At 51.3% G+C, this 27,824-nt stretch overlaps 1 protein-coding gene across 2 annotated transcripts in view; it reads left to right on the forward strand.

The window, feature by feature from the left end:
* Positions 1-27,824, forward strand: part of EPHB1 (EPH receptor B1) — a 271,605-nt gene that overhangs the window by 173,311 nt on the left and 70,470 nt on the right. For both annotated transcript variants that reach the window (XM_075004741.1, XM_075004742.1), the window contains exons 4-5: positions 10,675-10,830; positions 21,348-21,683. In XM_075004741.1, coding sequence (XP_074860842.1) covers positions 10,675-10,830; positions 21,348-21,683 — 492 coding nt within the window. The remainder of the gene's footprint in view (positions 1-10,674; positions 10,831-21,347; positions 21,684-27,824) is intronic.

Genomic DNA, 27,824 nt, shown 5'->3' on the forward strand with positions numbered 1-27,824 from the left:
TTTCCAAGGAGAGCACGTTGCGTGCCGCGGTGCGCGTGTGAGTGCCTTGAGGGAGGGGTATTCTTGGAGACCGGGGAGGAGGGTTGTAGGACTGGGTTTGCATGGGGGAGGTTTGGCACAGGGTGACTGCTGTCGCTCTGAGGAGGGAGGAAACCACGTTCCTGCTTCCAAACAGCCTTGCTTATGGCTTTCCAGCAGCTGGAACGTGCTCCAGAAATACGGCCGGAATGCAGTAGTTTTGAGATTGTGCATCGCGGTAGCTCCAAGGAGTCATGTCCCCATCTGTATTGTGCTCGGCGCTATCCCCCGTAACAGTGCAACTCCCATAAGCCTGAGCTTATCAATGGGATGGCTGGGGCTCAGACAACTAGAGTGGGGTTTTCAAACGTGCCCCAGGGCTGGATTCACAACAGGAACCTAGGTGGGGCAATGCCAGACTCCTGGGCCCCAAGTGGAAGTCACTGCCTTGAGTTGGGCAGCTGGCATCCCCTGGCGTTGCGGGGAGGTTGGGCGCCTAAGAAAGGGATTCAGAGAAGCCAGCGAGCTCAGCCCGCAAGGTGTTGCCTAAACTTGCCAGGAGTGAAATGCCACAGAAAGGGGCAGGGCTTAGGGGCCAGAACCACCTGTGACTTTTTACCTGTCTCTTACTGCGATTCACAGCCCTGACCGTTTCCCTGCAGGTTAGGGGTCCAGAGCAGTCCTGCTGTATCTCGTGAAGACAGAGAGGCAGATGCCTGCCTCAGTGTGGCCAGTGAACTAGAGGTTAATGCACTCCTGCGGGAGGAGGGGGACTTGTTGTCAAATCGCTGCACCTCCAGACTGGGAGCAGGAACTCCTCCCACAGCCTGGGAGTGAACTCCCTCAGGCGGGCAGCCCAGGTCTTGGATCGCTTCCAGCCTGTGTAAGTTCGGCCTGCTGGCAAACCAGGTGATGAGTGCTCTATAAAGCCCGCTGCAGATGAGAGGTGAATACAAAGTACAGAAACCCAAATCAGCCAGGTGGAGACCTACAGCCAGTGTCCCCTTCGATTTCTTCCATCCATGTGCAGAATAAATTTTTATGTGCTCTGAGGCAGGCGTGGATGTACACCACCAGCAGAAACACCCGCCGTCAGCTGTGGGCACTCTGCCAATCAGCTGGGCGGCCTTTGACTCTCTCCTGGGCAACCACCCAAGTGCTCGGCTTACAGAGAGGCCTTCCCATGGCCCAGAGAGCCTGGGGAAAATTGCTTGGAGGTCCTGGAGTGGGTTGGACACTGACAGTCAAGCTAGGTGACCTGCATCCTGGTCTTGAGTATGACACTTCATGGGCTGTGGTTTTCAGCATGTTTTTACACACCCCCTCGGCTGTCGCTTCACTGATACTTTGACCGCAGGCTCTTCGGGGCAGGAGCCCAGCCCGACGTGTCCTCAACCCTTCACGCCCGCATGCGGAAGGGTTGCCCGTCTGACCTACCTGGGGAGTTAACACACGCTCCTTGCTGGGTGCCAGGGGGACAGAGCCCTCCCCCTTCTCAGGAAGGCTGCACTTTCCGGGAGCTGTCTGAGGGCACCTAGCTCAGGAAGTCCAGGGGCTGCTATTTCTGGTTCCTTTTAGGGGGAATCCCAAGGATTCTGTGCAGCGCAGCTGTGCGATGGTAATATACCAGCCTTCAGGCTGCTGCAGCTTGCAGCAGGAGCCTGGCAGAACAAAAGCAATATTCCGTCCACCCTCCTTGAAGCACTCTGTGTGCCTTTTGGCAACAGAGCTAGCACAATCGACCCAAGCTGAGGGGTTGTACCCTGATGGCAGCTGGGCTCAGGGCCTGTATTTTCATCTACCAAAATAAAGAACAACAAATGGGAAACACCAACACAAAGCGGTCACCCGCCAAAACCAACCGACAGCGCAAACCTAAAAACACCAGCAAAAGCCAAGCAAAGCTGCCGAAGAGGTTCAGATTGCTGAGCGCCTTGGCTGCACCTCTCCTCGCTCACCCAGCCCAGGCAGTCTAAAGCAAGGGAACGACTAGGGAAGCACACCCTGAGTCTCATCCTTCACAGATGATAAACACTCGGTCAATTCCCACCAAGAATAGAGGTATGCATGCGGTGTCACAGAACGGGGAGGGGGGCATTCTTGGGTACTCAGAGGTCGTTTCACAGCTTGGCAGCTGAGAGCCAAAAACAAATCTGGACTCATCCTAGTGCATGGACTTGCTTTGCAGTTTGCACGCAGAGAAGCTTTTTCACGGCAGCCTCCAGGTGAAAAGAAAGGTTATTGCGTTACTTCTCTCCACGTCTTCAGTGCCTACCATTCAAGTTCTCCCCATCCCCCTGTGCAGTGCTACAGGCCTGGAATATGTAAGGAGCCCTTCATCTGCTCTTCCCCCTCCCTGAACAGCAGCCAGCCACCTTGGGAGTTTAACCCCACTTCTAGAGCATTAACGAGAACAATAGCTTCCGTATGTGTTGGGTCAAAGGGCTGCGAGTGCACCCAGCAACTGTACTAAACAAATCAGGATGGGAAGTAACAGGGAATTACAGGGGGATTTGTGCAGAAAGAACATAATTACAAGAGGAAAATTGTTAATTTATAATAACAAGAACAACTGAGAGACGCTTTGCAGATTACAGCCGTTTGGAAACAATCACGAGTCATCTAGGTGAGGTGGTGATGATGATACTGATGGGGAGGCTGAGATCTCAGTTAGAAGAACATCTAGCAGGTGAGCAAGCGGGATCCAGGAAAGCTAGAAGTACCGTACAGCAGATATTGGCACTAAGATGGATCGCGGAGAAAGCTCGACAAAAGAACAAGAACATCTACGCTTGCTTGGTCGATTTTCAGAGGGCATTTGACAGTATAGATCAGAAAGTGACTTGGGCGGTGCTGGAGTCGTGCAGAATGGATAGCAGACTGATACGGCTGGTGAAGGATATCAATGATAATGCAGAGGCAGCGGTGAGAATGTGCAGAGAGTTGGGAAGTTGGTTTCGAGCAAGTAGAGGAAGAGGTAGAAGGGATACCTGCGCGTGGGATGAGAATTATCAGCTTGAGGTTCGCAGATGATATAGTTGAGGAGAAGCTAGTGAGAAAGGTGCCGTGGTACAGACCTATTAGGAACATAGGTAACACAAAACCAATGGTATCTGGAGGTAAGGAAGATCAGTGTAGATGGGGTAGAACTGGAGAATGTAGAGAAGTTCACATATCTGGGGAGCAACGTGATATACAATCTAGACTGTAAGAAGGAAATAGCGACTAGAATACTGAAAGCAAGAGCGAGTTTGAAGGCGATGGATAAGATCAGGAAACGCAAAGTGATTAGCTCAGGAATGAAGCTGGGCATCTTGAAAACACGTGTATTCCGCAGCATGTTGTACGGATGTGAGACATGGGTGATAACGAAAGATTCAAAGAGAAGAATATTGGTGTTGTAGGGGAGTTGTTACAGAAAGATCCTGAGAACAGGGTTGATGCAGAAGGTCACCAACAAAGAATGATATTGGAAGATACAGCCAAAAGAGAACCTACTGTAGAAGGTTATACAACGCGAGTTACAGCTATCTGGGGATACCTGCAGAATGAACGACGAATGAAAAGTCGAGACCCTGGTATTCAGCATAATGGACGGTTCAGACAGGAGAGGCAGACCCCACAGAGAATGGGTAGATTGGTGCAGAGCTAGTCTACAGAAACTAAGCCACTCCACACTCGGCAGGGAAAGATGGACGGAAATAATGAGAGAGACGTCAGACACCAATGGGTGCGGAGCCCAGGGTGGTTGAAGGTGGTGATGAATGAAAGGAACCTTGGGATCACGGAGGCACTTTGTTCATTTGTTTTGACTAATGTTTTTCAGTTTAATTATGGTTAAAAATAAACAAAACCTCTTAAAGGAACCACATGCCTAAAAAGACGTCTCTGTCTCATTAAGGTAACTCTTGGGTCTCTCTCTAGATCCTTGTCACCACCTAAATTGTTCTTTGAGGTGGGAAGCTTGTCTGTTTGTCCTCCAAAGCGTCTGGCACATCTTTGGTGGCTTTAACAATCCTCAGGCTTCATAAGACTTTAACGTTTCCTGTGAAGGCTTGTCCACACACATCACACAAACTGGCTGGTAGTGTGACAGGTCATTGGGCTTTACCAGTCGCTGCACTCTGCTAGTACAGGTTTGGTAGAAATTGGACTTGTGACAGGGCAATCTCCTGCAATACTCTGTGGAAACCTACATTGTCTGCACTTGTGATATCTGTGTGTCTCAGCCTATGCTTGTGCATCCACTCTGTACGGGGGTGGGGGGACACAGTGTGGTCGTGTGAGTAGTCTAAGTGGTCCTGTATGGGACGTACAAGCTACGTCTACATGGCAGAGCTATTTCGGGGTAGTGGAGGTATCCCAAAATAGCTACTCCATGCCTTTGACACACACTCGTCATTTCAACACAGTTTTCGAAATAACAGGCACGCTGCTTCGGCATCTCTGTGCTCCTCGTTGCAGGAGGAATAAGGGACGCCTCGATATAGTGCAGTATTTTGACATTTGATGCTGAAATAGCCTCTTTCGTGCAGATGTAGCCATGGGAACATATTTGCTCGTTTCACTCCTGTATGTAAATGTTAGTTATGTGCCTCATTTGTGGTGGTGGGAAATCCCTGAAATAATAAAACCCTAAAAAGTTTGGAGTCTGCTTAGAAATCTGGTAATATGGCGAGAACGGCGCGAGCAAGAGGCATTTGTGAGTTTTGTCTGACAGGTTGAAGGGCTCAGATGAAGATAAGATGGGGCACTATCTCCAGAGGAAATTGCATAAAAGTGGTTACTCCTGTTTGCGCCTATTAATTTCCTTTTCTTGGCTTCCCTGAGATGCCTCATATCCTGGGGCAGCGGGAAAGGGATAAGAGGTACTTCCCATTATCTCCCCCCACTGCCCTGTTTATGAGACCCATAGCATGTTTCTTTGCAAAGTAACCCTGCTAGCGGCAAGGCCGACAGTCCACCTGCGCAGGGGACAACTTTGGATGCCTGTAGCACCTTTGTGTAAGCGTACAGCTAGGCGAGGTGTGCCGGCTGCTTCTAGCCAAGTCACGGGGGGGTCGCTCTCCCCTGAAGAAACTAATGGAGCCCGTTATCACCGGCTGCCGGGGAGGATGGGGCTGGGTCCTGCTATGAGCTCTGCTGTTAAGCATTTTACTCCGCTTCCAACTTTTGTTCCTCAGAGAGGTTCTACAAGAGCCTATCGGAGCTCATAAGCTCACCCTCACTGTGAGCTAAGTGTGCAGGGAGAGCTTGATGTGAAGCTCAGTGAAGGGGGGTGGGAACACTGCCCCTGATTTTGCAAGGCTTTGGATCAGGCCCTCAGGGTATTCAGGCCCTGGGAGAAATGCCCCAGGGTCAAAACTGTACCTCTGGGTGGCCCATGGTGGGCGGCGTGCAGATCCTCAGGCCTCTATGTGTGGCCCACAAGATATTTTGTTTGCCGTTGCCCACGGGCAGGGTTTAGCGATCCCGCCAGATTCTGCCTGTTGGTGTTTTCCTACCGGTATTACTGCCGTGACATGCACTCAGAGCCGGGGCTCGCGAACTGAGGTGTGTGCTGACTCCACGCAGCGCTGGCTGGGACAGCCGTGCGCGCTCTCTGCAGCCAATCACAGCGCTGCCGCAGTGCGGTCGGCACGTCCCGCAAATTCTAGGCTGGTAGGCGGTCGGCAAAACCACCCTGTCCTGGGAGACCGTCTTGGTTACAGCAGTTTTGCAGCCCGTGGAGATGAAGGAGGGCTCGCCGTTGCTCCACTAGGCCATGGAGCCTCTGCCTTGGAGCATCAGGCCTGTAATGCCAGGAGTGTAGCATGTCTGAGTCATGAATGAACCCGTGGGGAGGGTGGGACTGTTGGATACTTCAGGGTGTACGTAGCAACGTCTGTCTTCACGGCTTTGCTTTCCCCCTCCTCCTGTCTGCTCCTCCTTCCTGTTCCCTCCATAGCTCTGGTGACCCACTTCCTTCTTCCTAATTGGCTCTGCTCCTTCTGTCTCTGTGGAACCAGCAAACCCGCCCCCCCCGCTGCAAGGTCCCTTCTTCTTCCCTTTCCTCTTCTCAAAGCCCATCTGCTTTCCTCTTTATTTCTCTGCCATCTGCTGTGCATGTGTTTAGGAATGCAACACCGCGACCCTGCCTGAAATGCCTATGTTCAGCCCCGCTCTGCTCTGCGTGGAGCACGCGAGCAGTGCAGGCGTGGGGCGTCCGTCAAGCACCCCAACCTCTTCGCTCATCGCTTTTGCCGTATCAAGCAAAGTGGAGAATGTTCCACTTCTCATTCTCAGCTTCCTACTCTGCTTAATGCTCCAGGCCGGTCAGGGATGCTTCAGTTAATCTTCCCTTGACAGTGTTTCATAATTCCGGTGGACTTGGACAATCCAAGGCACGAGCGTGAAGTTCTCCAAGCAGATTGGATAAAGGCCTGCTGCCGCTAATACCATTCTATCATCAGTCATTTCCATTGCTGTGCTAAAGTTCTGTAGACATACTTGGTGTTTGGTATGTGTCGGGGTGTCCAGGCATCAGTCAACCCAAAGTTACTGAAAAAAAGCAGGGCAGGGTGGGGACTAATCTGGGAGCAATAACAGCAACTCAAGGACAGAAAACCAGAGAGAGCAACAGTGATGAGAGCCCTGAGTATTCTCCCAAGGGACTCGTAGACACTGACAGCCTTTGAACAAATGCCATACCTTTGAAAAGGTCTGAGCAGATGGAACAGGTCATGCAACCAGTTACTACCATTACTCAATCCCTTCCCAGTAAAGGTTTATTAACAAACTGGAATTTAGGGCATCAAGTTTTAAACAAATATCCGGAAAATACAGTAAAAGCAAATATATTTTTTTTTTTAAATGTATCCACTTGCAAAGTATTTGAGTGCGCTGCGCCCAAATGTTGTCTATAAATTTATGCTGCCAAGGTCAACTAAAAGGAGCGTGTATATTTTTGCAAAAGTTCAAGGTAATGCAAGGTGTTTCCACTTTTGTAGGCTGGTATCTTACAGAACGGTAGCACTTTTCAGTCACCTTGAGTGAAGGTCAGCTCGCGAAACAAAGTCCATTTTCCATAGAGTAGAACGTAGCCTCCATCGAAAGCGGATGTGCAGCTCGGGCAGGTGGAGAGCAACAGAATTTCCGATCTGCGACCGTTCTTTCCTGTAGCGTAGTCTCTTCCCTCTGCAGCTAAAAGCCTCTTAAGTCTAGTGTTCGAGAGACACTGTCCATTTCCTCCAAATGGTCCTTTGGATGCCTTCACGAAGGAAGGGAGCTAATTCGCTTACGGGGTGTCTCCATCCAGAGCCAGATCCTCAGCTTGACGTCCACAGATCTATGCCACTTTCCAAGTGCCTGGGTGCTCGTGGGATCGCACCCATCGCTGCGTACCCTTTGTTTAGTTTTGATATGCAGTCACAGGGAGACAATTGATTAATGGAAGTTCACCCTGCCAGGGATTCATGACGTTTTATCTGGAGGGTACTTGCTGTTCCAGAGCTAATTACTTCATGCTGGGGCCGAAGGACAAGATGTTTATTAGCCCAGGGGATGGCTAGTAACACAATGGGAATGACCCTTGTTGTTGTTGTTATTCTATCAAGAGTAATATTAAAGTATAAAATGGAAAAACCCTACAAAGATCAACATGTGCTGCTTGAACTGCAGAAAGCAACAATTAAACACAATCAAGGGAGGAAATGACCTTTAGGCCCTACTCATTCCCTTTTGTTTTCTTTCCCAGTTCTCCTCCCCACCGCTACCTCTGTCTCTACTAATTGGAAATCTCTGGCAGTCTCAGTTGCTGTCGCTCATCTTGCAAATGCAGAGGACAGGAGCCAATCAGAGCAGAGGGATTATAATAGCCGGAGTTAAAAGATTTACATATTCAAAGTACGGGCATTGAAATAAACCAGTGCAATGATTCTGCCATCTTCTTTGTGCGGTCTGGCCACTCCCTGTGTGGGTAAGAGGTTCTGGAGATTAGACAGCCTCTGCTTCAGGGCTGGAATGGCACAACAGCAATAGCCCTGTACCGTTACCATGTCTGTGGGCAGGACTGGTCAGGGCAGGTCTCCTGGTGACTTTTTTTTTTTTTGCATCCTGAATCGATCTATGTAGATGTCTGTAATATGCTCGTCCTTGGCTCAGACCAGACTGACACCACCTACCATCCCAACCTACACAGCTCGTTAGGCCTAATAACTCTCCCTGCCTTGGCCCACTCAGAGCCGTCACACTTAATTCTTCCCCCATTAGCATCTTCCTGCGTTCGCTGCTGGACAGCGCGACCTGAGAGAATTCACTTGTGGTGAGTAGAAGTCCCAGTGGGATCGATTGCTTGGCCTACAGAGTGTGCCGGCATGTTACAGCACTGATTGGTGGTTGTGTTCCCAGTAGGCTGTGCGCTTGGGTGGCCTCCCAGGGGAGAGTCACATGCCACCCAGCACCCCCAGCTGCCCACAGCTAGCAACAGGTGTTTCCATTGGGGGTGCACATCTAGCCTGGCTTAGGTGCACATAACAAAATTAATTCTGCATGGGGATGGACACAGTTAGAGGGACCATTGACTTGTGATGGGGCTGCCCGGGGACCGGTGGCTGGACAGAAATGACCAACTTATCACCAGCCACCAAAGCAACATGGTCTGGCAATGATGTTCAGTCGCTGCCAGCCTGGATCACATCCAGACCTCCCTCCAGCGAGGAAGGTTCCTCTACTCTCCGTATGCTATAAGGTGGGTAGTACAGCTTGCCCCCTGCCCCTGAAGAACATTTCCTGGTGTGTTATCCTCTGATGTTTAGTTCCTGTTGTGGAAAGGAAGTGAAATCTTTCTCCCTGCCAACTGTTTGCTGTTTTCTGGTGGAGAATCTGAGGGTAGCTATCAAACCTGGAGTGGTGTCCTCGGAAGAGACAGAAGTCATTTTGGTGCCAAGAGAAGCCAGGAAGGCATGTCCAAACCACACAGGCTGCTCTCATTGGCCAGAAAATGGCCAATGGAAGCTTCGAGATTGTGCTGTGGGCGAGGTCAGGGCGTGTATCCTCTCCACCCTTCCTCTGGGCTGGCGGCATTCAGAGATGCACAGATCTCTTCGGGCAACGTTTCTGAGCAGCGTTCAGGGGCAGAGAAGGCAGGGAGCCTGGCTGAGACACCTGCTGCGCTGTGGACCAGATCCAGCAGCTTGGTGGGTTGGACCTGGCACATGGGCCATATTTTGCCTGCTCCTGCCCTAGAGGCGTGACAACAGGAAAAGTGCAGACTCAGTGCATGTGCGTGATGGTGCTAGTGAATCACCAGCCCACGCTGGAGACCCAACACCTTGAAATAGACAAACCTCACCAGATCATACTAGTAACAAACGCTCAGTCCCTGCAACAAGGGGGTGAAGTGTTGTCGGTTGTTGAGTCACCTTCTGGTGGTGAGAGGGACAAGCTCTGGAGCGCCACTCCACTCCCTGTAGGTCAGACGTGGTCAACAGCAGGGGATAACAGAGAACACGTCGCCTGCCTTGTGTGTCCAACATCCTGGGACCAGCAGGCCCACAGCTCCGCAAAAGCCAACATGCTGTTGTTCCGCCGACTTGCTGAGGGTGGCAATACAAAAACCTGGACAGAATGGAACAGAAGCCGCTTCCTGCCCAGAAAATGGCACTATACCCACACTTGCCAACTTCTGGGAAAACCAGGGCGTGGCCGGAGATCTTTGTTTAGCTTTTCCACCCCCGGAAGGAGGCGTAGTGGCCCCCTAGGCCTTGAATTTGATTTTCTGCGTAGTGTCTAGCTAGAAGGCTTTTGCTTTCCTGACTTTTCTTGTGTTCTGCGTGGCCGGATGCAAGGTCGAGAGAGGGCCGAAAAAATACCTTTCCAAAGAGAAGCCCAAGTTTTCCTCCTTGGTCTCTGCTGCAGCGGGTGAGAGTCAGAGATGGTTCTGGGGGGTGCAATCGCATGGGCGTGACACTGCTGTCCGTCAGAGGGCATGCTTCTGGCAGGGCTATGCCAGCCGATGAAGGGTGGGGGTGCTGCCTGCACACAGCTGTTGGGCCCACGAGTTACAGACCTGCTTTGTCAGCTGAACTGGTCAGAGCTGTCAGGGGCCAGAGCCCAGTGTACCTGGCTTTCAGCTTGGGTGATCCCCAGTGGGCACGGGGGTAAGCCAGCTGGCCAGCTTTCTGGCCTGTGCATGAAGGAGCACAAAGCAGCCTCAGGAACTGAGTCATCTACATGCAAGAGCTGACCTGAAGTTCCCTGTGTGACCTGTGTCCTTCCCCCAGCTCAGGGGCGCTCACTGCCCAGGTGGCCTCCTGAGACTTGTGATGAGTGTCTCGCGTTCCTCCAAAGGTGCGTTCCTCCAACAGACCGACTTCCTGTCTGCAGGGCTACATCTCTAAACCATCCCCCGGGGGGTGGGCGAGGAGGGGTTCAGGAGAGCTGCCCTGCTCCCTTGTGTCTGGCTAGGGCCCTGTGCTCTGGCGGCCCTTCGTGACTGCCGTAACGCCATATCGCTGCTGCTGCTGCTGTTGTGGTTGCTGTCTTAGCTTCCCCGTACAGCCAGGGCTCTGCTCCTGTTGGGGAAGGAGAGGGTTCGGAAGTCAAAATTTCTGGTGCACCTTTTGGGCGGCAGTGCTCAGGACTCACCTGTCTCCTCCTCCTCTCTTTCTCTTCCAGCTTGTCCGGCAGGGATGTTTAAGGCCAACCAGGGCATGGGGACCTGTGCCCAGTGTCCCAGCAACAGCCGCTCCACCGCGGAGGCTTCTCCCATCTGCACCTGCCGCAATGGTTACTATCGTGCTGATTTGGACCCGCCGGAGGCAGCTTGCACTAGTAAGTACCAGGGTCCCGGGTGCACCGGTGGGGAGTAGGGAGCAGCAGTGCATCGTCCGGTTGCGGCCAGAGGAGGAAAGGTGGTTTAATTGTGAAGGCTCAGGACCAGGTCCTCAGCAGATGCTGCTGAATTAAATCGCCAGGCTGTGTTGATTTACTTCCTCTGGGAGCTGCCCTTCAGGCTGCAGATTGCAGGAGGAGGCTGTGAGGGATGGACCGCTGAGTTTCTGAGATACCTCCTCTCTGTGCTCCTGGAGAGGTGGGAGTGCATCTGAAGGCCACCTGAGCAGTTTTCTGCAGCCCTCCACTGCCCCATGGTACACCGTCGTCTGCTGGGATGGAAACGTGCCTCACGCCCTGACGTCAGTAGCTTACTACCTCTTTTATCACTAGGCTGGCACGAGCGGGTGATCCCACATCACCTTCTACTTCTTTGCTAGCAGCAGGTTCTTCTGACAGCCGTTTAGAGTACACCACCTTCTCCCAGTTTGACCCCAGCTAGCCATCAGTCAGTGCAAGCTGGAAATGTGTATTTCTTAGTGGCTGTGACTGTAGTTGGAGGCAGATAGTCCCCAGGATAAATTAGCATGGGAGGTTATTGCCTGCTGCTGCCTTGTTTGTAGTCTTGTTGATAGAATGTTCTTTTGCAGGGGCAAGGAGTCTGTCACACATTGGTATTCTGCATGGCTGCGCTGAAATGAATCATCTTCCCCGGCTGTCTATTGTAAATAAGACGGCAGAAGCGATCTTAAGTCTGTCACTCTATAAAAAAGTCAGCTTGACGTGGGAAGAGCCCATTGCTAGTCAACAGCTGCCGTGGGCTTCTGGGGAGTTGAAAGTTTATCATTCCTATTAATATTGTTGATTTGCATTATGATAGCGCCTCGAAGTCGCAGGCGTGGAGTCGCCCTCCCCGTGCTAGATCCTGTACCAACGGAGCACGAAACAGCAGTCTGGTTTCAAACTTAACTTCCGGCCACACTCCCAGCTGAAAGGGCGTCAGACGCCTTAGCTTGGATCCAGTGGGGCCGACAGCCACCGTGGGCCTGGGAGCAAGGTGTAGGGGGGCCCAGCTCCCCACCCCCACAAGGGGTGGGGTCAAGAGTGGAAGGGACGGGGCTTAAGATGGTCAGCCCTCCTCCCTCCCCCCACCCACCCCCAGTCCCTGAGAGCCCTGCATGGAGCGATGGAGCAGCATTGCCCCAGCTTTCCAAAGGGTCTGAAGCTCTGGCTGCCGCTGCTGCTACTCGAGGAGTGGTGGCAGCTGGCGCTCCAGGTCCGTTTGAAATTCTGGGCCCTGGTGCAACTGACCCTAATGCCTAGGGGCCTGCTTGGGTCCTAAAATGAGCAAATTAGGATCTGGGTGTACAGAGGCCTCCCCCTTAAAAGTCGTGTCGCTGTATGACCTAGTGGTCAGGGTCATACATCCCCCTCTGAGCCTGAGCCCCAGAAAATGAGAGTCTGTTTCTGGCCTTAGCTGGAGAAAGCCCTGGCGTCTGTTCTGGAGATCACTGGTGTGGCAAGCAGGAGGATGCCTGGGCCTTGGAGATTGACAAGCCCTGGTCTGGCCTCGCTTTTTGCTTCCAAGTCAAGGTCACAGGGACTTATTTGTCCAAACAATTGTTCTGGACCTTAATCACACTTAAAATGTGAAAACCTGGGGATTTCAGCTGGCACCTGGCAGTTTATTGTTTCCCAAGTGCAGCATATGCTTTGAATTATATTTCTAATGTGGGTCTCCTGGATCAGAATGAATTCTGGTTTGGTTGGAGTTTGTGCATTGCTGGGATTATTGTCATAAAAATGCGTTTTTCAGGCATGATTGCCAGTTGCTTGGTGGCTTTATCTTTCACATCAGCATGTCTTGAAACAAGAGATTGGCTGGAACTAATGTTCATCCTGTGGTTCCCCTGGCAGAGTGTGTGTATGTGTGTGTGCGCGTGTGTGTTCAGCACAACCACACAGAACTCGGCAACATTGCTCGTTTCTGCTTATGTAATGCATGGCTAAGGAATGCCTAAAAATGTGCATCTGAAATAAGAGATCAATTTCCATATTGTGCTTGAGCACCCTTGCTGTCAATGGCAGAGGAAGTGCTAAGCGTGTAGAACAAAGGTAAATAAATCTATTTTTACTGCATCTTGTTCCGTAGCTGATTTACAGTATGCAGCATCAGAAGAGCACTATATAAAAAGTCCTTTGGTAAATTTTTATTTGTTCTAATTAAGGCTTAATTTTGAAATGTTCTAATTTGAGGTGCCAGCTGTTCTGTTTCAGAGTTGTTATACTATATTATTTACTCCTATGGTATGTATCTATAGATACTCGTTGGCTGGTGTAATGCCTTGGTAGCACACACGCATTGTTATCTGCATGTAGGTAATCCTTTGCAGTTGTCAGTAGCTTTCCTGCACTTTGTTTTACTTTTCCTTTTAATTCACGCTCATTAGTAAAAAGGGGATCGTCCCTATTAAATTCATGGGCCAGACCATCAGCTGCAGTAAATTGGTGAAGTTCTTTTGACTTCAGTGAGGATTTGTCTCTGCGACTTCTGTTGAGGTATGACAAATGACCCTACGTGAGGAAACCGGATGCTTGAATCTGAACGTCCCCTTTACTTGTCATTTTATTCACTTGTTGTATGTCACTTAATGAAGTCAGTGTAGTTAGACCAGTTTGTGCACCACCCATCTGAACCTGCAGCTTAATGGGCAGGCCTTCTGCCAGGCAGAGGGTGGTCAAAGATGTATTCAAGGGGCACTCAAGGAAGAAAAGGCCATTGCCAAGAAGCTACGTAATTTTTTGTATCAGCATTTGCTGCAGAGGACGTGGGGGAGATCTGTGCCTGTGAACCATTCAACTCAGGAGATAGATCTGGGGAGCTGTCCCAGATTAAGGTGTCGGTAGAGGGGATTTTGGAACAAACGGGTAAATTACATGACAGTCAGTCACCAGGACCAGATAGCATTTGCCCAAGAGATCCCCAGGAATTGCAGTTAAGAGGTCGGTATTAGGAGGTTGTGGCACGCTGTCTTTTAAATCCACCTCTGTACTAGATGACAGGAAAATGGCTAAGGGAACAGCTGTTGTTTTATAATGCCCCAGAGGTGATTCTGGCAATTACAAGCTGATAAAGCTAATTTCAATGTCAGGGAACTTGGCTGGCACTAGAGCGAGGAAGAATATCGGACAAGTAGATAAACATGGTATGTGAAAGAAGAGTTAACAGAGCTCTTGTAGAGGGAAATCGTGCCTCATCAGTCTGTTAGGATTCTCAGAAGGAGTCAACGAGCATGCGGCAAAGGGTGCTTCAGTGGATACAGCGATCTTGAACTTTCAGACAGTCTTTGACAAGGTCCCTCACCAAAGGCTCTTCAGAAAAGTGAGCAGCATTGGGATGAGGGGGAAGGTCCTCTCCTGGATCAGTCAGAAGACTGAAAACAAAGGTAGGAATACACAGTGAGTTTTCATAATGGAGAGAGAGAAGTGACGGGCTTCCCCAAAGGGTCTGTACAGGGACCTGTGCTGTTCAGCGTATTCAGACATGACCTGCTTTGAGCAGGGGGTTGGACTACATGGCCTCCTGAGGTCTCTTCCAACCCTAATCTTCTGTGAGTTTACGAAAAGATGCTCACAGCGGGAAAGAGTGATGGCCTGCAAAGCCTCCAGGGTCCATTGATTCCAGCTCCCCAGAGGGGCCCCAGAGTTACTGAGGAGGGCAGAAAACCAGGGTTGGTCCACTCTTGGGGACTCTTTAGTCCCGGTTAGGGACGGTTTAGTCCCAATACTGATTGGGAGCCTGGTTACCAGAATGACAATAATTTACTTAATCACAACTTATTAGCCTAGCCAGGGCATGCGGGGCCAGGAAAAAGGCAAAGAACTGAGAGAGACCAGAACTGCTAAACTTAACCTGCGTGGATGTAAAAAATGTTAACGTGTAATTCTGAAATCACCAATTCTGATATTTTCAATGAGGAAGCAGGCTCCAGAGCCAGGGAAGACAGATAATTGTATCATACAAAGTGCTGTCTTGAAAGGCCTGGGTGTGTTACCTTTCCGACAGTGGGAACCTTTCTGCATCAGCTGTTGGCCCAGCATTGTTCCAGTTATCACCTTTAATTTTGGTCTCCTTATTAGCTTTTACTATTTTAAAATGATCATCAATGGAGTTTTACTTCACGCCAAGGCGAGTGAGGCGCTGGCGGCATTAGTTACAGCTCAGGAGAACAGAGATATTGTGCAACGTTGCCCTATCAAATATAGGTCTAGGAAAGTGAGAGAAGCAGTTTGCTAGAGAATCTTCCTGGTGAAATAGCTCCGTGTCATTAGCTTCCCAGGCTCTATTGCCTCACCACTCTAGGAGGTTTTTATCATCAGAATTTCATCTATAATTTTTTTTTTTTCAGGCGGTGTTTTAAAACTCAGACTTGAGAGTTTGCTGTAAGCTGCAGGGGGATGTTACAACCCTACTGGGGACAGTGTAAAACGAGGGAAGGTATTTCAAAAGCCACCTGATTCTGCTTTCCTTGAGTTGTGGAATATGAGCCTGCTCTGAGGTTGGACAACAGCAGCTTTCAGAACATTCGAATGTCCACATTGGGCCACACCGATGGTACCTCTAGCCCAGGATCTCATCTTCCGCCAGTGGCCAATGCCACACTGTTCAGAAAGAATGAACGGAACAGAACACTCTTGTGTCCCCTTCATAGATTTTGATGGACGTGTCCTCGACGTACTTGATCTAGTTCTTTCTGGAACCTGGTTGTAGATTTGGCCTTCCCAGCAGTCCCTGGCAAGGAGTTCCATCAGGTTAGCTGTGCACTGTGTGAAGAAGTACTGCTGGCTACATTACACCTGCTGGCTGTTAATTTAATGGGGTGACTCTGGTACTTGGGTTGTGGGGAGGCTCTAAAACACTCCCTTGCTTTCTCCAAAAAAAGTCCTGATTTTATAGATCTGTCACACCCACCTTTGTCGTCTCTTTTCTAAGGTGAACAGTCTCAGTCTTTCCAATCTCTCCTCATCAGGCAACTCTGCCAGCCCCTTAATCGTTTTTGTTGCCCTTCTCTAGACTTTTTTTTCCAGTTCTTATATATCTTTTTTGAGACGGGGTTACCAGAAATACACACTGTATTCAAAGTGTGGGCATGCCATGGATTTATAGAGTAACATGATGATATTTTATATCTTAGTATCTCTCCCTTTCCTAACGGCCCTTAACATTCTGCTGGCTTTTTCAACTGCTACTTCTGCAAACTGAGTGGATGTTTTCTGAGATCTGTCCATAGTGACTCCAAGATCTCTTTCTTAAGGGGTGACAGCTAATTTAAACTTTGTTTTGTATTTATACTTGGATTTATTTTCTCCAATGTGCATTGCTTTGTATTTATCGATGCTGAATTTCATCTGCTAGATTGTTGACCAGTCATGCAGTTTTTTTGAGAACCATTTGTAACTCTTCAAGGTCAGCTTTGGATCTTGAATAATTTTGTATCATCTTCAAACTTGATTGCCTCACGGTTTACCCACTTTTTCCAGATCATTTTTTAATATGCTGAACAGCACAGCAGTAAAGATCCTTTGAGGAACACCCCTGTTAACCTCTGTCCATTTCAAAAATCTCATAATTTATTCCTACCCTTTGTTTCCTGCCTTTTAAGTAGTTAATGATCCATGAGAGCACCTTCCCCCTTACCCATGACAGCTCACTAGGCTTAAGAGCCTTTGGTGAGGGACCTTGTCAAAGGCTTTTTGAAAGTTCAGGTGCACTGTATCCATTGCAACAACCTTCTCCACATGTTCATTGACTCCCTCAAAAAATTCTAGTAGATTGGTGAGGCATGATTTCCCTTTACAAGAGCTGTGTTAACTCTCCCCCAACATACCAGGGGGTTCTCTATATGTTTGACCATTCTTTTCTTTATTATAGTTTTGACTAATTTGCCTGGTAGCAAATATTTATGTTGTGGCGGTGTCCAAAAGCTATGCTCATAGTTAGGGCTCAGTTGTGTGGGGTTGTGGACAAATAGTGAGGACAAACAGTGTCTGCCATGAAAAGCTAACAGTTTAAAGTATGGACTAGGCCCAGGAGCGTTTGCTAACGGACATGGCTTTTTGGAATGTGTCTGAGAAGCAAATATCTATTTTCAACTCTCTAGGAGGATAGTACAGATAACCGCACAAAGTGATACTTTTCCAAAGTAATTAACTTGGTTCCTTTTTTTTCCTTTTAATTGACACCTTCTTTGGCGATCTCGGGTAGCAGAGCCAAGGACTGATCATACAGGCGCAGAACTCCCTGCATTCTTGATGACGATGGGTCAGATTCTCGGCTTGGCTGGTGCTCCTGTAGATGGTGGAGCTGTGACAAGTTATGCTGGAGGAGAACCTGACCTCCAGCAGGCGCCCCTTGGGTTGATGGGCAGTGACATCTAACAGGGCATAATCTCTTGTAATTCTGACTGGGGGTCAGATCTTTGGGGCCAGAGTTACCATTGCTACTGTGTGCCACCTCTGGAACGCCATTAGAGGGAGAGGCCCCTTTGCTTCAGTCTTGCAACACATGGGTAGAGGGCACAACAAATCTGCCACTGTCTGTGCCTGGCTACTGATAAACAAAGGGTTTTAAGTAGGTGATCTGAGTCAATGGAAGGCTGTGGTCCACTAGCGCGTGGACCCTGATCCAGCAAAGCCCTCAAGCACGTGCCTGCGTAACAAATCGGGCTGCTCACACGCTTGCAGAGAAACGCTTCGCTGGGTTGGAGCCTCTATGGTCATTTAAAGTACCGTTTTTAAAGGCGTTGTTCCTTTAATACGCAGTCAGAGCTCCTTCATTACGATTCCCGATACATCTGACGAAGCGGGTCTTTGCCCACGAAAGCTCGTGCTCCCAAATATCTGTTAGCCTATAAAGCGCCACAGGACTTCTTGTAGTTCTCGAAGATACAGACTAACACGGCTCCCTCTTTGATAATAAAGGTATTGGCTTTTGTGAGTAACTAACTGCTTATCACGCTTTCCAGCGGATGCTCATCCAGGTTACACCAGATAACTCCAGTCTCCAGTTTCATTTACTCGTCTCCTGTTTTGCCCTGGTGTGTCATCTGCACAACCGCTCCACAACCCCTCTAGCTTACATGGTAACGCCATGTAAATACTGAATTGCGTCCGTGTGCCCCTTTGCAGCTGCACCTCAAGAGTTCATGCAGGTCGTTCTCAGTGAGTGCCCAGCAGTACCTCCCTGCCAGGCAATTCCTGGCCAACACACTGACTGTGCTGAAGGGAAAGTTAAAGAAACTGGATTGTTTTTAGGGACAGCATTGAAATGTCTAGAAAAACAAAATATCTTCATAGGCAGTCACCTTGGCAGCAAGGTCAGAGAGGCTCCCCAAGTGCCTGCCTCTATGTGCTCGAGTCGGGGAGAGGGAGCGAGCCAAGGAATGGGGCATCTCCTCAAGGGGTGAGGAGTGGCAGGTTGTCAGTGGGAATGACCTCAGTTAGATGGGCTGGTTCTGAGAAGCCTAGAGCTGGGTAATACTGCTTTTCCATGGGGCAGGTTGGAGTGAACCACGGAAGAGTTGTTCAACAGGAGCTAACTGACCTTGACAGCTCATTTTGTGGTTGATCCTGTAGAAATGACTTCTTTGCCTAGTCCATCTACCCAAGGTCCCACTCCGGTCTCATCACTGCAGCATCTGAGGCTTGTTGGCAGTGCGTTTATCCCTGCAATACCCCTGTGAGGCAGAGGCGTGCCATCATCCCTCTTGTACTGGCAGGGGAGTTAGGCACAGAGGGCAGGTTTTCGAGTTATTAAAGCACCTGCCAAGAGATGCTTAATGGGATTATGAAAAACAGCTCAGCTGACAAGGCACCTTGTGCTCACTGATACCATGGTGTTAGGCACTTAATCCACATAAATCTTAGCAGGCACATGTCTTCATCCTTTGGTGCCATTTGCCTTCTGTCACCTGGCAGTGTCAGAGCACCTGTGTAATAGTGTTGATGAGATCCAGCTCCGATTCCTAAGCAGTAAATCCTTCGCAGGGCCAAAGGCGCCAGGGATTCGAGAGAGATCCCTCAGGTTTCCAGTCACGGTTTAGTCGCTCATTCCCGGGGCCATACAGGATCGAACGGAGTCATTTGGGTGGGCAAATCTCATCTGTCCAACCTGCTCCTCCATTTCCTTAGCATTGGTTTGTTCCTGAACCACCCAATGAAATAAACCCACCGACTTCTTTGGCAACTCATTTGGTCATTGGTCTCTTCTGGTACTTGCACAGTTCTGCTAATATTTAATCTGCTGCAGCCTATACCAACTCTGCTTGTCCCGTCCTCAGTGACTAATGAGTGTAACTGGCCTGTCTCCTGTTAATAACGCTCCTTGGCCTGCAAGCTGACAGGGAACAAGCCTCCCCGCAGACTTCTTTCCTCAAGACGCAGCGCACTCAGCTCCCGCAACCTTTTGCCGCAGGTCAAATCTTTTATCATTTTTATAGCTCTCCTCTGAACTCTTCCTATTGTGTCTCTGTCTTGTTTAAAGTGTGGTGCTCAGCTCCGAATGCAGGGGGCCGGTTAGCGCTCCCCTCCGCCGAGCAGAGCGGAATAATGGCCTTTCTCGTTTAATGGAACCCGCTGGTCTGTTTGCTTCTGTGATGTGACTCATTCATTCCTCCTCCCTGCTCAGCCCAGATCTTTCTCCGTGTGGTCTGCAGTCCCCAGTTCGATATCTGTGCACTTGCTGGCCCTGTCCTACGTGAACCTCATGGGAGCGGTACATATCGAATCTCGCATTATGGATTACCCTGGCGTACGGCAGCGGCGCTGTTTTGAATTCCTCCCCTCCAACGTGTTCGCCAGTTCGGTGTTGTCTGCAGGTCTGATCAATACACTCTCCCTTTCAACAGCCACGATGCTAATGAAACACTGAGGCAGAAGAGATCGTCACAGGAGCCCATGGTATATGCACCCTCTTGACTGGGCGTTTTATAGCTCCTGACCTCTTCTCACGTTGCCTGTTATGGGCCCCTTTTACCGCCGTCACATCTACGCTATCATATTTACATGGCCCTCCTTGCTATATTAGAGAGCTGAGTGCTTCCCACGTGTTAGTGCTTGGATGCTCCCGGCACCCAGCGAGGTAGGGCAGTAGTTTTACGCCCATTTTATGGGTGGGGAGCTAAAGCGCAGAAGCCTCAGGCCAGGTCTGCGCTAGTCCTGAAAGTGGCTTGTAGAGAGACAGATCCAGCTGCGACGGTTGTGTATGTGGAATCGGTGTATCTACGAGCGCCTGATCAGGCCATCCTCCCTGAGGGAGGCCGATGGGAGATACTCTCCCGGCTATACTGGGGTCGACTCGCGAGCCTTCATCACTCCATTTCGTGCAGCCCCACTCGGCATTGAAATTGAACCCCAGAAGATCCACCCGGACCCATGGCAGACTCCCCACTTAACTTGAGAGACACCTGCAGAGGTGTTTCTCCTCTCCCCCGCTACTTTCTCCCCCCACCTAGCTGACTCCTCCATTTGTTCCTCTCAGTTATCAATCAGTTGTCCTCCAGCTCTGAAGAAGTGGGTCTGTCCCATGAAAGCTCATCACCTAGTAGAGGATCTTTAAGATGCTTGTTTGGTTTTGCGAACCCTGCCTAGGTCGACCTCCTGAGAAGTACAGATGTACTCCACGGCTTGGGCTGCGCTGGTGATTGAATACGAAGGTTTTGTCGTTCCCAGGTGCTTAACCCCATCCCCCCAAGGAGCACAAAGCTGGGCCACCCCCCTAGCTCGCCCGGGGGCCTGGCAAAATCTGTTATCCTCCCTGCAAATGACAACTTTTACAGACTGTGTTATCAATAAAGGCTGCATAGTGTAGACATAGCATAAGTGACTGACCCTAGGTCGCAGGGTGTGCGGTAGCAGAGCAGGGACTGGACCCCCTCCCCCGAGGCACGCAAAGGAGCTATTTCACCATGTACTGTCTGTTTGACACATCTCTGGCTCTCGGGAGGAGACACCTGCCAGATTCCTAGCGGAGGAATAAAGTAGGAAAGTTCAGGATGATATAAGCCTCCAGTCTGACTCCCCCTCTGTCCTAAGGCGATTGGGACCAGCACAGGCAGATGGGTTAACGGGACTGAATAAAACATGGTAACTGCCTTTCTCTGTTCCTGTGAGAGTTGGGTGGGCCCAGGAGGTTGGGGTTGATCTCTGTACAGTGCTCGGAAAGCCCGGAAATGGATTCCTTCCTCTGCCTCAGGGCAGCAGGTACCAGGAAGGCATTCCACTAGTCTAGCTGTCCCTTTCCGGCCTGGTGAAAGGGACTGTGTCTCCCTGTTGCTTTGCCTTTTGGTCTGCAGGGTGCATTTTCCCTCTTATGGTGGCTGAGGACAGTGCAGAGTCCCGCTGACTCCGAGGAGCTTTGACTCCGTGGTTTTACGATGTTCCCCCTCCTGGTCTTGCAGTAACCTGAATATGGTATCCCTTCCTGATAGGAGCCTTATCAACTAACCTGTTTTCAACAGGTGTCCCCTCCGGGCCCCGCAACGTGATCTCCATTGTCAACGAGACGTCCATTATCCTCGAGTGGCACCCGCCCCGGGAGACGGGCGGGCGCGAGGACGTGACCTACGACATCGTCTGTAAGAAGTGCCGGCCCGACCGCCGCAGCTGCTCCCGCTGCGACGACAACGTGGAGTTCGTACCCAGGCAGCTGGGCCTCACGGAGACCCGGGTCTTCATCAGCAGCCTCTGGGCCCACACACCTTACACCTTTGAGATCCAGGCTGTTAACGGCGTCTCGGGCAAGAGCCCTTTTCCCCCTCAGCACGTGTCGGTGAACATCACCACGAACCAAGCCGGTGAGTCCCACTGGGGCGCCAGGCCCATAGCGTTTGCCACAAGGGGAGGGGTCGTTAATGGGGAAAAAGGAAACTGGGGCGGGGGCCTTCTAATGGAATAGCCCAGGAGTACCAAACCCCATATTACAGCACCCTAGAGACTAACTGAAATTCAAGAGAATAAACGTGTGTATACACACCACCACCTTACACACACACACACAAGTGTCGCACAGGATAGCCATCTGCAGGGCATAGCTAAGAGATTGTTCAACAGCAGTGCAGGCCCACCTCGCGGTAAGGCAGCACCTGGGTTTAGGGAGGAGGGAGGCGGGCTGCAGAGGAAGGAGAAAGGGGAAGAAAGAGAAGCTAGGGGAGTAAATAATACTCCCCTCTTGCCCCCTGCAAGGAGTATGTCTGTGGGGCACCTCCTCCTCTGGGTAGACAGAGGCTGGAGTGTAGACAAGCGAACACTGCAGCAGGGGCCAGCTGCCCAAATCCAGCGCCCTCTGGCCCTGTGCTCGACTGCTTATCCTGAGCCGCTCTCCGCACCGCCATTCTCACACGGGGCGACACCGGGTGTTCAGTAACAGGCGTGACAAACAAGGAGCAACGCTGCCGAGGGAATGGCCAGGCCTACAGAAGGGGCAGGCTCCTCCCTGAGCTCGGCGCAAGCCTGCCGCGGAGAGCGGGAGCCCCGCGGGGCACGGAGTGGAGTGTGGCCTGCGACAGTGGTAGCTTGACCAACAGGCCAGAATTCCCCCGTCCCTAGGGGGAGTTTGACTTCCCTGGTGCAGGGGGCTGCGTTAGTGACGCCGGAGGAGCTGTAACCCTGGCACTGCCACGGTGGAGCTGGGATGGGAAGGGGAGCTGAGCTTCAGAGCCAAAGCACCCAGCGGATGGTTTGTGCATGGTCCTGGTGGAAGGCGTAGTTTTTCAAGCAGTGTGGTCGCTTGGGTCCTACCGTGCTGGGGGCTTTCATCCCCCTGCTGTGGAAGGAAGGTGGGGGATCAACCATTTCCCCACCCTCGGGGTTTCTGGAAAGTTGCTGTCAGGGCTGCAGTGGGATGCTGATGGAGAGATGTACTCAGTCAGAGTATCCCATACCATGGTCATTTCCTGGACCGACTCCTCCATGCTCTGCACAGTGTGGAAACCTCACAGGCCACCAGGTGGAAGGGAGCAGGTGGCTGCTTTGCAGTAGCCTCACACCCCCTGTGGGGCTTGCTGGGCCTGGCACAGACACCGGGATGAGCCTGGCATGAAAACCCCAACCTCCCCCGGAGCACCCCTCAGGCTGCTGAGGTCGGAGGGTGGCAGGGGGCACAGTGACCCATGCCGGTGAAACCCATGATGCTGAATAGGTGGATTTCTGCATGTGGCTGCGATTCCTGTGCTGACATCACGAGGGAAGCACAACATGCCGCACCTTCTCTTGCCTGTCTGCGGTTGCGCTCTCTCTCCTCCTTGGCTCCTTCTCTGGCCTTCCTTGGCCATAATTTCCTTCTTCTTTTTGACGTTGGTTTTTCCTTCTCCCGCTTGCTCTCTCCCTCCTCCTGGGAGAGCCAGGCATTGGGTTTTCCACAGAGGGCTCTCGGCTGGCGAGGACAAGAACTGGTGTGGGAGCGCTGGGACGGCCAGATGGCCAGTCTGTGCAGTGTGTATGTGCTGGGGAGGAGGGTTCAGCCACCAGTCGGTGACCCTGGCTTTAAGTACAAGGAAGTAAAGGCCAGACGCCGGAGGTGGGAATCTGTTTGGTTTGGGAACAGAAAGGCAATGGTAATTTCTGCTTTGTATTGAGCATGTCACACGGGCAGCCTTTGTGAGCTGTACTCCGCTGGGAGCATGCAAGGCAGAAACCTGGCGTAAATATTTTAGTAGCCCTGCTCCTGGGACTCACAATTCTGTCAGGCTGTCATGTTACGTTTGTGCCTGGCTGTCACTTTCTCTCTCGTGCAGTCAAACCTGCGACTTGTCTTGGCCTTTTGACGTTTCTGCCTTCCATTCTGTGGTTCACCCACCTGACCATCTGCTCATCCGTCCGTCTGGAGCTCTGTCCGCGCTGAAAGTCAGGGGCCAGTTTATAGCCCTGATGTAAGCAAACAGGACAGCTCTGACTTACATAGTCCAAAATGCTGCTAGCTGGGAACTTTTCTTCCAAGCCTGGGTTATTTTTCTAACAATTCTTTCATGTAGTTCTTTTGTTTCTGCCAGTCACTCTATTATTCATCCACCTCTTTCTGCCTCCCTCTCTATTTCTGTCACAGAGCGTGTATATTAACATAGAAGTATGGCTGTTGTATTGGGAAGGCCTACGTGTGAACCTAATTGAAATGCGTTCGGTTTCGATGCAGTAGGGCGGTATCAATATCCGAGAGGCCACAAGCCTAGGATAAATATTTGGCAGCTCCCCAGCAGGTTTTAACATTCAGGAATTGTTTAAGCACCCTGCGACTGGATTGCTGAGTTGGGGAGATGGATAAAAACAGGTTAATGAGAATGCGCAAGTGGAATGGTGGTGTAGCATCTGCAGCGAATCAGTCAGTGATGGTTAACGTTTTATTTTAGTGGCTTCTCCTTTTGTTACTACCTCAGAGCACTGGATACTTCTCCGCTGGATGTGTTATCACCAAGACAGAAAATAACCAGAGCTGTGTTATTACAGTCAGTCACGCCTGCAAATTGTCAACGGAAGTGTGTGTTTTCAAAAAAGCTGCTTGTAGTTTCCTTCACACCGGGCCGAGGAGACAGAGGGAAATGGACTCCAAATGCTGGGACATGACAGAAGAAATGTTATAGGCTGTGGGACTATCTAGTATTCATTGTCCATTCACTTCAGCAAGGCCAATTAAGTCTTTCTAATAGAAACAAATTGAATCCCTTTCCCCAGTTTAAAAGAACATCCAGCTCTTTACATTTCTCTTGGCTGTCTACCAGCCCAGTCGCCCTTAAATACATCCTCCCATCTGTCTGTCTGCTCGTTGTCCTATAATGCCTACTTGCCCATCTGCCTTTCTGTCCGTCCGTCCTCCATCCGCTTACTCAGCCACACATTGTCTGTCTTCTCCAACCCGACAGAGGCTCATTCTAAAGTTTCCTGAAAGTTTCTGAGGCCCCCCGGCGCCAGTTGGGATGTGCTCAGCACCTCACAGGATTAGGTCCTTCATTGGAATCACACGCCAGTTGGTCATCTACGGTCCTAAGTCTTTCCCTTTGTGACTCTCCTAGCCTGCGCCAGAGGGGGACATCCAATCACAGCCCCAAACCTGAGCTCTTACTGCAGCAGAGTCTGAGAGGAAGGAACTGAATGGACAGAACTAGTAGGGGGAGAAGAAAGGGAGAGAAATTGGCAGGAAAATCAAATGGGGAGAAGGAAAAAGAGAGCAGAGGAGAGCGGGGGAAAGGAGAGAGGGAGATCGTTTTATAGACCTTTCTGGTCCGAGCCCGAATTTACCTCTCTTTGGCCAACCCCACAAGCTAGCAGAGCTGTCGGTCGGCTCACTGGCTGGTGCAAAGACATAACTGACTCCAGAGCCTGAACTGAAATTGAGGGGCAGGGAAGCGAGGAACTCCCAGGCCTTTCACCCGCAGGCTTTACGTTCGGGTGTTTGGAAGTGTCCATGAACATGTACCTGCATAGGACAAGCAGAGCCTTCTCCAAGCCCTGCTTTTGGTAAGCCCTGCAGGAAGATTTCTCTCTCCCCAAAGCTTTCCGCTTTTCCAGCTGGCTCCATTCAGGGCGGAGCGCCCCAAAGGGTCCTGCCTCTGCTGCCGATCAAGTGGCTGGGAGTTTGGCATGCACTGGAGTGAGAGCAGAGCAAGGCAGGTGCTGGGCTCCTTTGGACGCTCTGCCCTTGAGTGCTCCGTCCCATCACTGGAGCAGCGCCCTGCCAGCCCTCGCTTAGCCCAGCCCCACGTGAGTGAATTTCGGTGGTGAGCGCATTCTTCTGGTATGCAGTGCTTGGAAGGGGCGTGGATAGCACCATCGGTGTTTTCCTCATCTTGCCAATAATCTCGCTTCTTACAGCCTGCTGGCCTGGCCTAGCCTCCCGCTCGCTGCAGGTGACAAGGGAGGTAAAGTTTTGTGAGCTCACCCTACCCCCGAGGGCTGTTTTTCAGCCTGTGGAACTCCTTGCTGGAGGATGTGGTGAAGACGGGGATTTTAACAGGGCTCAAAAAAGAACTAGATAAACTCATGGAGGTGAGGTCCCTCAATGGCTATGAGCCAGGCTGAGTAGGAATGGTGTCCCTGGCCTCTGTTTGTCAGAGGCTGGACATGGATGATGGGAGAGGGATCAGTCGATAAGTACCTGTTCTGTTCACTCCCTCTGCGGCACCTGGCCTTGACCGCTGTTGGAAGACAGGACGCTGGGCTAGATGGACCTTAGGTCTGACTCAGTGTGGCCGTTCTTATGGCACTTGTTGAGCCTCGAGCCTATGCTCGGTTCCCCCACTGCCAAACGCACCCAAAACTAGTAGAAGGGGAGAGCAGTTCTGTTTCTTTCTGTAACACCTCTGTCATGGCAGTTCAAAGAATTGCCCTTCGCTAGCATGGTCCAGTGCTACTGTGTGGCTGGCCAAGGCTGGCCTCTGCCTTGGAACCAGTAAGCCTGGAGCAGTGTAGGAGCAGTTATCTATCCACCTGTGCGCCAGTTTGGAGCTGATCGTTTTCACAGCGTTCTCTGTGCGAAAGAGGCAGGAGCTCCAGGGGGCTGGGGGCGGGGGTGGGGCTTTGCAAATGCAGCAATTAACAAAACAGCAATCAAGCTAAGTGTTTAATTTCAGAAAACTAACATCTTCTCCAGGCGGATGTGGAAAGATTAAAAAAAGTATGGAGGATTAAATGCACTGGGTGAACAAAGGCAGGGCTGGCCCATAAACCTCTCCGGCTGGAAGGGAAAGCCATGGACAGCTTCTCAGAGCCAGGAATCTGCAGCTCAGTGAGCTGCCTAAGAGGTGCCAGCTTCAGAGCCCGAGAGCAGAGGAAGGGGCTGAAGCCACACCCCCAAGCCGCAAGGCTGCACGTTTCCCATCTGTAGGAGAAGTGGTTCGGAGCGGGAGTTACGTTCTGCACATGGCGGGCGAGTACAGAGTGGCAATCTGACGTGGCTCGTTTCTCTGGTCTGTTAAAAATGGGGTGGAGCCCCTGGCAGGAGCCGGTATTCCCAGCCTGGGTGTTTGAGCCGCATGAGCTGGCGTGGTACCATGCTGTGTCCCCGCCTGCACGGGCTCACAGCAAGGAGCGGGTGTATGCAAAGAGTCATCCCCGATTCTGGGCTTGCCTGCTAAGCAGTGACACAAAGGCAGTTCTCGCACTGCCCTGAGCCCCAGGATGGAGGGCTGGGGTAGGATGGGGAGGAGACGGGGCTGCTGCCTGCCTTGGGTGTGTTCGGCATGCAGTGTTCACGTTCCCTCTGAGTCAGTGTTTTCTCAGGGTGGATGTGGACGGCTATGCAGGGCCAGGTTTCTCCACGTTTCCAGCCCGTTGAGGTCAGGCTGGGAATGCACGGAGGCCAGTGTCCAGTGGAGGGGAGTTTTCAGCTGATGTAAAGCTGCTGTCTCTGCCCCCTGTGGTGCCACTCCAGCTGTGGCAGTAGGGAGCTTGCTGAGGACGCGTGTGCGGGTCCGTTTGTTGTCAGCCGCCGGACAGTTCTTCAGAGGTTGTTTCCCGTGGGTGCAGGTCAGAGGAGCCCCCGGCTGGCTTGAACCTGCACTGGGCTGGAGATGGAGCCAGGCAAAGAGTTGGAGGGCTGTGGCTAAGCTCCTTCCCCTGCTGCACACGGGGGTCTTGGCAGGAGCCGAGCCTGGCCTGGGCGGCATGCTAGCCTGGAATGTGTGTCTTGCAGAAGCACTCGTGGCTGGTCGGATGTCAGTAGCAAACAGCAGTTGCAATCTGTGTGTAGCCCCTGTCCTAGGCACTGGCGTTGTGCTGTCCCACTGCTCTGCGGTAGGGCTCACGTACGTCTGACCCTGCATGCAGTAAGGATGCTTCTCGGTTGGCAGCAAACCGGCACCCTGTATTAGTTGCAAGAGCCTGGCAGTGGGTGTTGTGCACGAATGGGCTGTCGGTAGGGGAGGTGGGGTAGAGAGGTGCCGTCAGAGGCTGGAGCCCTGCACAGTTACCATTTAGAGCTGTCTGTGGAAGGGCTTGTGCTCATGGAG

Source organism: Carettochelys insculpta, chromosome 10 (assembly GCF_033958435.1).
Source record: "Carettochelys insculpta isolate YL-2023 chromosome 10, ASM3395843v1, whole genome shotgun sequence".
Taxonomy (NCBI): Eukaryota; Metazoa; Chordata; order Testudines; family Carettochelyidae; genus Carettochelys; species Carettochelys insculpta.